This window comes from Vulpes vulpes, chromosome X, assembly GCF_048418805.1.
Source record: "Vulpes vulpes isolate BD-2025 chromosome X, VulVul3, whole genome shotgun sequence".
Lineage (NCBI taxonomy): Eukaryota > Metazoa > Chordata > Mammalia > Carnivora > Canidae > Vulpes > Vulpes vulpes.
In genome coordinates this window covers 41,153,491-41,163,181 of record NC_132796.1, presented here as the reverse complement: position 1 = coordinate 41,163,181, position 9,691 = coordinate 41,153,491, and the positions used below count along the sequence as shown (strand labels likewise).

The 9,691-nt window shown below is 46.8% G+C and overlaps 1 protein-coding gene across 2 annotated transcripts; it reads left to right on the top strand.

Annotated features, from left to right (window-relative positions):
* Positions 1-244: 244 nt before the first annotated feature.
* On the top strand, positions 245-8,807 carry UXT (ubiquitously expressed prefoldin like chaperone). Of its 2 annotated transcripts, none has more exons than XM_025982498.2 (7): positions 245-393; positions 572-678; positions 1,659-1,755; positions 1,881-1,948; positions 2,225-2,332; positions 8,439-8,502; positions 8,709-8,807. In XM_025982498.2, the coding sequence occupies exons 2-7, from the start codon at positions 581-583 to the stop codon at positions 8,760-8,762; spliced, it is 489 nt and encodes a 162-aa protein (XP_025838283.1). In that variant the 5' UTR covers positions 245-393; positions 572-580; the 3' UTR covers positions 8,763-8,807. The 2 variants fall into 2 exon arrangements, with proteins under 2 accessions (XP_025838283.1, XP_025838284.1); XM_025982499.2 differs by having other exon boundaries at positions 265-393; positions 1,659-1,740.
* The last annotated feature ends 884 nt before the right edge of the window (positions 8,808-9,691 follow it).

Below are 9,691 nucleotides of genomic sequence, written 5' to 3'. Positions count from 1 at the left end.
ACTTTTTACAAACCAGAACCATAACCAATTCTTGCTCGTGTGCTTCCGAAGCTCTGACTTTTAAATACTAAACGCTTCTCTCTCCTCCGCCACCTGTGCGCCCCGCCTCCCCCAGGAACCCGCCAAATCCCATTAAGGCCAGCCCCCGCGAGCCACGCTCAGTCCCCACAGGCTCCGCGCTGCCCTGTTCCCACGCTGCGCGGCCGGGAGTACACTCTGTGGATTCCCTAAAGCCCCGCCCTCCTCTCCTCCGCTTCGCCCCTTTCCAGCCCTTCAGAACCGCCTTTCCCACCCGGCTATTCGGTTGACCCGCGCCCTTGTAGTACGTCATTCACCCGCGCCACCCGGAAGCCACGGTTTATAGCAACCGTTCTTATTGCCGGCGGCTCTAAGGTGAGGGCCGCGTTTGGGTGTCCCTGGGTGGCAGAGTCCCAGAGTTGGGAGGGGCAGAAGGCGGAACCCCCGGCCGGAGCCGAACGAGCCCACTCCCGCTGTTGAGGGGGTGCAGATGTACTGTGCCTGAGGCCAAACTGTGTGGTCAACGTGGTCTGCTCCGCTCCCCATTCCTCAGGAGCCCATCATGGCGACGCCCCCTAAACGGCGGGCGGTGGAAGCCACGGGGGAGAAAGTGCTGCGCTATGAGGCCTTCATCTGTGACGTGCTACAGCAGGACCTGCGGTGAGTGGCAGCGTGGAGGGCCGGACGTGTGGAAGGTTCCACGTGGGGGGGGCGGGGCGTCCAAAGTCAGGGTCTAGCCTTCTGATTGGTGGGGGAGGCATTTGGAGTCCAGCCCCGTGCGCCGATCCGGCGAGGAGGGGCGACATCCGGGGTGCTACTGGGCTGGGATGTGGCGGTTCTTGTAGAGGGTGTGTCCGCGCCTGTCTGGCCTCCCATATCACTTAGCCTTGGAGCTAGATTCTAAAGCGGGAGTTCTTAGGTTCGAATCCTTGGCCTGGCCCCTTCGCCATCTGTGTGAAGACGTTGTACCCTGCCTCGCCTTTGTGTGCCTCAGTTTTCTTATCTGTGAAATGGGAAAGTTCATGGAACCTTCCTCATGGGGTGGTTTTGAGTTTTTAATGTATTCCCCCCTTGTAAAGGATTTAATGTGAATACTAGGGGCTCTATGAGTATGAAAAATTGTTACTATCACTATTAATCTGAGCAGGAAGTAGAGTGTTCAGAAGCAGGACAATGAACATCCTGAAAGGGATGGAAGATTTTTCTAGGGTGAGAATGGGACACTTTTTTTTTTTTTTGAGAATGGGACATCCTGATTGGACGGAATGTGATAATAGTACTAATAAATAGTAGCTAATACATATATAGAGCTTAGTTTTTGGTTAGGCGCTATTGTAAGTGCTTTGTAGTAAACAGTTCTCTTAATGACTTTGTGAGGTAATACTTGTCCCTTTTTTTTAAAGATAGGGAAATTGACTCCTAAAGACAAAATGAGTCCTAAAGAATTTGCTGAAGTCACACAACTAGTAAAAAGGAGAGCCTAGATTCAAACCCAAGCAGTCTGACTCACAATTCAAATCAACTTCTGCACTAAAATGCTTCTTTAAGGCATGGTGACATGAGAGTCTCAGTCATAATATGAGGTATTCTGACAGGTCCAGGGCTTCCTGTTGGTCACCATTTTCCTCTTGTCCCATCAGAAAAGTGCTGGACCATCGCGACAAGGTATATGAGCAGCTGGCCAAATACCTTCAACTGAGAAATGTCATTGAGCGACTTCAGGTAAAAACAGCCAAGGTTAGGGACCATTTTGATGTGTTTGGGCAAGGGAGGGGGATGGGAGGAGAGACCCCAGACCAAAACCTGTCAGCTGACCTGAAAGGTGACCACTGACCCCTACCTCTTTTTCCCTGGCCCCACAGGAAGCTAACCCCTCGGAGTTATATATGCAGGTGGATTTGGGCTGTAACTTCTTCGTTGACACAGTTGTGTGAGTGTCTACCTGTCCCTCTGAGCCCACAGGGCTCAGCTTCCCCCTTCCTTCATGCAACAAATATTTTTTTTGAGTATTTGCTATGTACCAGCCACTGTGCTAGGTGCCGGGGATGTGACAGTGAATCGAATAGGACAAAACCCCTGCCCTCTCAGAGCTTCTAATGTGGGGAAGGTGGGAGGAGTGGAGTAAAAAAAAATTGCCAATAAACTGTATAGTATGCTAAACAGTAATAAAGACTTCCCCCACTTCCTCTAACCATTGTTTCCTCAGCCCAGACACTTCACGAATCTATGTGGCCCTTGGATATGGTTTTTTCCTGGAGTTGACACTGGCAGAAGCTCTCAAGTTCATTGATCGTAAGAGCAATCTCCTCACAGAGTAAGTCCATTCTATGAAGTGTCTAAAATACCACCATTTGCAACACCCTTTTCCCTTTCCCCATGGCTCTCTGAGATGATAGATTCTTAAGGGCCCATTTCTCCTCCTCCCCAGGGCTAGGGCTGAGGAAAGTAGAGATGCAAAGCTCAGCCCCAAGAATAGCACATAGGAAGCACTCAATAAATGGTCTTGGTATTGTTCATTCACACACACATTTGTTGGCTGTTGTATGCCAGGTTCTGTACTTGGCAGTGGAGAGGCCGCAGTGAACGAGACAGAAGGGTTCCTTGAAGGCCTAATTTTGACCAGATCCAGGAGGTTTGGGCCTATAAATCAGTAACAGTAAAACAAGTTACCTCCGATTTCACCTCCTCCTAATTTTCTTGCTCCTTCACTGTGCTCTCACCACACTGATCTTCCTGGGCTTCTTGAAACACCCTCAGAGTGATCCCACCTTAGGGTAACTGTGCTCTCTGCCTATAACATGCTTTCCCTGGATATATGCATAGCTTCCTTTTTCCTAACTCAGTTTAAGTCTTTTTTTTATAGTTTTTTAAAAAATTTATTTATTTATTCATGATAGACACACAGAGAAAGAGAGAGAGAGAGAGAGGCAGAGACACAGGAGGAGGGAGAAGCAGGCTCCATGTAGGAGCCCAACGCGGAACTCGATCCCGGGACTCCAGGATCGCGCCCTGGGCGGAAGGCAAGCGCTAAACCGCTGAGCTACCCAGGGATCCCCAGTTTAAGTCTTTTTTTAAAAAAAATTCAATTTGCCAACATATAGTATAGTTTAAGTCTTTCTTAAATGTCACCTCCTCAACGAGGCTGTCTGTAACCTAACTTTAAAATTGCAACCCCTGGGGGCACCTGAGTGGCTCAGTTGGTTGAGCATCTGACTCTTGGTTTTAGCTCAAGTCATGATCTTGGGGTCGTGGGATCCAGCCCCATGTCAGGTTCTGCGCTCAGCAGTGAGTCTGCTGGGGATTCTCTCCCTCTGCCCTTCCCCATGCATGTGCTTGTGCTCTCTTTCTGTCTCTCTCTCTCAAATGGGTAAAATCTTTTTTAAAAAATTGCAGCCCCTGGCACTCCTCATTCCCCTCCCTTGTTCTACTTATGACCTCTTAATGTTTGCTGTGAAATTTACTTCTTTCTAAAATTCCTTGCCTTCACCCATTAGGATGTAAGTTTTACAAAGGGAGATAGTGGGATGCCTGGGTGGCTCAGTGGTTGAGCATCTGCCTTTGCCTCCAGAGTTGCTGGATTGAATCCCACATCAGGCTCCTTCATGGAAGCCTGCTTCTCCTCCCTCTGCCTGTATTTCTGCCTCTCTCTGTGTCTCTCATGAATAAATAAATAAAATCTTTAAAAAAAAAAACAAAGGGAGATATTTTGTGTATATTCGCAAGTGACCAGAATAGTACATAGCATATAGTAGGTACTCTGTTTGTTGAATGAATTTAAAAGGCTATCCTAGGAACAGATTGAGGGGGGATTGAAGCACATCTCTGGTGGTGGAGAGGAAGGTAATGTAGGGAGAAAGTATGGGCTCCAGTTGAGTTTAAGGCTTTGTGCAGGGAAGGGAAATTGGGAGTGTGGATGAGAGGTTTGAAATGTAGCCAGGAAGGGCCTTCCGGGGAAGTGACATTTGAGTCTCTTGGTCGAGTGAACAAGCCATTGGGGCTTTGTGGGGAGAGCATTATAGGCAAGGGGACCAGTGTGAGTGCCGTGTTAGCAAAATTGCCAAGATTGGCAAACATGCCACGAGAGGGGATACCAAGCAAAACACTTAGATTAATACCATCTTACAAGAGTGAATACCACTGATCTAAAATGCCTTCTAGGTTCTGTTTATGCCTACATTCATTTATTCCAGAGTTGCTTCTCTTCTGGTTTTAGTAATTCTTCTCTTTTCAAACCTTTCCAAGGTTTCCAAGTGTTAGTAGACCCAAAAGAGCCTCAGATCTGCCGAAATTTCTTTTTTAAGATTTTATTTATTTATTTATTTGAGAGACACAGAGTGAGAGAGAGAATGAGCCAGGTGAGGGGCAGAAGGAGAAGCAGACTCCACTCAGCGGGGAGCCTGATGCGGGACTGGATCCTGGAACTCCAGGATCACGACCTGAGCTGAAGGCAGACACTCAAGTGACTGAGCCACCCAGGCGCCCTCTGCCAAGATTTCTAAATCTTGGTGATCAGACCAATTAGTGAAGGGGTCAAGGGGCCTGCTTTCATGGGCCAACACAGTTCTGAACTAGTGGTCATTCAGACCACATCCATTTTTTTTTATAACAGAGATAAAAAAAATTTTGTTATGTCACAGAATTCCTGAGCCTTTCAGATAGAGATTTTCATTTTTTGAGACTTGATATCTCTCCCCAAAAATGTATTTAAATTGTCAGTGCCTTCCCACTTGTCTGGTCTTTTTGATATATTGACTTGGTTTATTGGAATGAGAAATGTGATTGGATCTCTTATTACTTTATTATCATTAGGAGGGCTTCCTAGAAGTTTAATCTTCCTAGGAGATGAAGATTTGAGTCTGAGTAGCTCACTCTCCTCTTTAAAATATTTTGTTATTTGGGACACACCTTGAACTAACTTTCTTTCGGGTTATTTTATGCAACCAAAAGGACTGTCAGCCATTTCTTTCTTTTAGCACATTTCTTTGGGGGAGTGGGAGGATCAGATCTGGGTGTATATTCTTTCCTGATTATATAGAAAGGAGTACACATCCACAGACATGTAACTCTAGAAGAGACAGAATAGGGGCACCTGTCTGGCTCAGTAGCTGGAGTGTGTGACTCTTTATCTTAGGGTTGTGGGTTCAAGCCCTACATTTGGTGTAAAGATTGCTTAAAAATAAAATCTTTTTTTAAAAGGAGAGAGAACAGACAGTAACCATTTGAGTATTTATACTGCTTTACCTATTAAATCAGTAGCAAAAAATGAAGCATCCCCTGTGTGTTACAACTAGCATTTGGTGGACTTTGTATTTTTCTCCTTTTTTAAAAGTGTTGCAACTCAGCCTTTCCTAGACTAAGCTTGTACCATTAACTAATTTTGTTCTCTTTATTGATGTTCAGATTGTCCTTAGAAGCCAATCAGGTTCATTACTCTGTTCTTTGAATTACTACCCCAGATATTCTTGAAAGCATTCCTGTTCTCGGGCAACAGTGCCATGCTTCATTGATTTCTTGTCTTTAAACATAGACTCAAACCATCTCCTGAGGACTTCAGGTTCCTTTGAATGGAGTAGTCTATTCAGTTATTTATTCAGCATATGTTGGTGACTACTATGTGCTGCATACTGTTTGGTTCCTGGGGATACAGCAGGGAACAAAGCAGATCAGTCTGTGTTCTCTGCCCTTACATAGCTTACATTCTAGTCAGGGGAGTCAGACAATAAAAAAAGAAGTAAATGATGTAGTAGGTCACAGGTTGGCAGTGCTACAGAGAACAGCCCGGAATGGAGAGGAGAAACATTCCCTGGAAAAAATTTTTTATGACTTTGTATGATGACAAATGGTAATTAATTTTACTGTGGTGATCGTTTGACAATGTATCCAAATATCTGATCATTATATTATACCCCTGAAACTAAGGTTACATGTCAATTATACTTTAGTAATTAAAAAAAGGAGGAGTGCCTGGATGGCTCAGTTGGTCAAGCCGCCAGCTCTTCTGCTCAGCTCTTGATCTAGGCTCAGGGTCCTGGGATCAAGCCCCATGTTGGGCTGGGGGGGGGGGTGTCTGTGCTCAGCGGGGGGGGGGGGTCTGTGCTCAGCGGGGAGTCTGCTTGAGGTTTCTCTGTCCCTTTCTGTCACTGCCCTCCCTCCCTCTCTCTCTCAAATAAATAAATCTTTAAAAAAAATTTAAATAGGAAAAGAAACATTGCTTAGGATGGAGCAGTTGCAATTTTAAACAGAATGCTTGATTGGCTGTAGGGTGTGAAAGTTTTGGGCTGAACAACTGGAAGGATGGAGTTGCCATTATCTGAGAGGGAGAAGATAGAGGAGGAGCAGATTTGCAGAGGAGGACCAGGAGTTCAACCTAGGACCAGTTAAGTATGAGGTGCTTATTAAACAGTGAAGTGGAGTTTTTGAAGATGGAGTTAAAACTCCCAAGGCTGGAGAAGGGTCTGAACTGAAAATATAAATCTGGAAGATACCAATATCTTGGTATTCATGATACGGGTTCATAGTGCTGTATTTTTTTCCATTTTAACATTCTATGTTGTTAACTTCTACTCTCCTTACCATATCTAATTTGCCTTCTACTTGAACAGATAGCTGAGCACAACAATGTCTGCCTCCCTTAGGACAGTATCAAGACCCTGTGTAAACTAGCCCCTTCCTACCTCTGGGACCTTTTCTTGGACCACTTTCCTTCCACCAGTCACTTAATTCCTTAACACCCTGACTTCCTGACTGGTCCTCCAAAAGCTCCTTCCTGCCTTGTGGCCTTTTTGGGGAAAAGACCCTCCTACTGTTTAACTCTTACTCATTCTTCACTCCTCAGAAGGGCCTTCCTTAGTCCTTTGTATCAATTAAGATTCTGTTGGCTGAGTCTGATCCCAATCAGCTTAGAAGATAGAAGGAATTGGGGTGCCTGGGTGGCTCAGTCAGGTTCAGCGTCTGCCTTCAGCTCAGGTCATGATCCCAGGTTCCTGGAATTGAGCCCCGCAATTCCAAGGGCTCTGCTCAACTGGGAGCCTGCTTCTCCCTCTCCTTGCTGCTCCCCCTGCTTGTGTTCTCTCTCTCTTTCTGTCAAATAAATAAAATCTTAAAAAAAAAAAAAGAAGATATAAGGAATTGACCAGTATATGTAACTCAGCAGTCAAGGGCCAGAGTGGTTTGAGGCAACTCCAGCTTTCCAGTTGCTTAGGCCTTGGCATCTTCCTTAAGTCCTCTCTCTCACACCTGACATTCAACCATTTGGTAAATCCTGTTGACTCTACCTTCAAAATATATTACAAATGCAGTCACTAATCATCACCTCAGCTGCTGACACTGCAGTCTAAGTCTCCATCTCTCACCTGGGCTATTACAGTAGCCTTCCCACTGGACTTCCTGCTCTCCTTATCCTCAGTCCTCCACACAGCAGCCAGATGAATCCTCTTAAACCCTGGTCAGTGGGGCACCTAGGTGGCTCGGTTAGTTAAGCGGTTAAGGATCCGATTTCAGCTCAAGTCATGATCTCAGCAACCTGGGATTGAGCCCCACATCAGGGGTTATACCCTTAGTAGGGAGTCTGCTTCTCCCTCTCCCTGTAGCCGGACAGGAGCCCTCCCTCTGCTCATGCACACACATGTGCTCTCTGTCTCTCTCTCAAAGAAAATATTTTTTAAAAAACCCTTGTCATTTCACATTCCTTTTCTGATCAGAAGCCTCCCTTGGCTCCAATCTCACGTAGAGTAAACGTCAAGAGTCCTCACCATGGCCTTGTGAGTTTTACATGATCTGCCTCCCCACCTTATCTCTCTGACCTCACCTCCTACAGTTTCCCCTTCCCTTATTCTTCTTCAGCCATGCCAGCCACTTTGCTGTGCTTCAAACATGCCAGGTACACTCCTACCTCATCATTTTTCCATGTGTTGGGCCTTGTGTCTGGAACATTCATCTTCCATCTATCCTCATGATCATCTTCTTTAACTCTTTATGCAAATGCTTCTCGCACAGCCATTTGTAACTGCTCTCATTAGAATTGCAGCCCCCACTCCTGCACTCATCCTCTCTTATCATTTAACTTTTTCATTTTACTTATAACCCTCTGAAATACTCTATATGTTATTCCATAATTTGTCCCTCTTAACGAGAACTTGAGCTCCATAAGGCTGAGATTTTTGTCTGTTGTGTTTGCTGTTATCTCCCAGTACCTAAAATTGCCTGGCATAGAGTAGGGATTCAATAAATTTCTTTGAATCAGTGCAGCCCAGATGGTGGCCAGGCATCTCTGCATAGGAGCAGGTCAAGTAGTAACATGTCCTACCACCTGCCATGTGGAAATCATCCAGGACATAGGCAGTTCTTGAAGTGATGAGGAAAAATCATCTTCATGAGCCTAAGTGGGGCCCACTTGGCCCTTTCTTGTTTCTTTTCTCCAGGCTCAGCGACAGCCTCACCAAGGACTCCATGAATATCAAGGCCCATATCCACATGTTGCTAGAGGTGAGAGCACCTCACCCCATTCCCAGACTCTGTCTCCAAATGTATTCAGGGTGGTGTGACCCGATGAAGGGAGAGAGCCAGGGATGGGAAGGACCATCTTCCTCTGTAAGCAGGAACCAGGCTGGCTCTGAGGGAGGGGAGGTCAGAGCAAGCCTGGGCTGAGGCCTAGACAATCTCTGTTCAATCTCTTCTATCCTCTTTTTCAGGGGCTTAGAGAACTACAAGGCCTGCAGAATTTCCCGGAGACACCTCACTATTGACTTCTTCCCGCCTCCGTAGACATTAAAGAGCCTGAATGCCTTTGAGTCACATGGCCCTTCTTTCCCCACCTCAACCCTTTGCTGTTTGCTAAGGTGCCCTGTTTCTAAAGCACGAAGTTACCAGGAACCCCAGAGAGCCAGTCTCTATGTGGAACCTTTAAAGCACCCCTGAAGTCCCGCCTCCAGCCTGTTGCCTGGCAGCATTTGCCACTTGACTTTCTGCTCTGCCCTCTTTTCTGTCGCCTTGGCAACCTGGGCCTCCCACCTGACCCTTCTATCTTCCTGGACGTAACTGTCTTAATCATAGAGAATGGGCTGATTCAGGGTGGAGGTTTGTTCCCAAGACAATCAGCCTTTCATTCCTGGTCCTAAAGTTTGCCCCTCTCCCCCACCCTAATCATTACTGGGGTACCTTAGATTACACCCACGCCCGTCTCGTTCCAACCTTGGCCTCACCCGGCTTCTAACTAATTTCAGCTTCCACCAATGGGCGCAGAGCCTGATCCCGCCCTCCCCGGGCCAGCCCCTATTTTAGGTTGAGTCTAGCTTCCGCCAATCATTGCAGAGCCAGGTTCCGCCCCCTTATAACTGGCTGAGGCTCAACGCTGACCTCCTCTTAGGCTTTAGTTTCCGCCACTCAACGCTCCTTTGCGTGCCTGGCCGCTGTCCAACCCTATCTCTGCTCTGTCCTAAACTCGTCTTTTCTACCCAATCACGATAGAGTTATCCTCCCACCTACGCACAGTCCTGGCCCGACCCCCTCCCAGCCTGTCGCCACGCCCACTTCCATATAAGTCCCGCTTCCGCTGAGCAGCGTGGAGTGCAGCACCGCCCAGTTGGTGTTTTGGCAGCTGTCTGGAGTCCCTAGTCCGCCAATCAGTAGAAAGTAGAGTCCATCCGCCCCTATCCTCGGAGGCCGTCTTCCATGC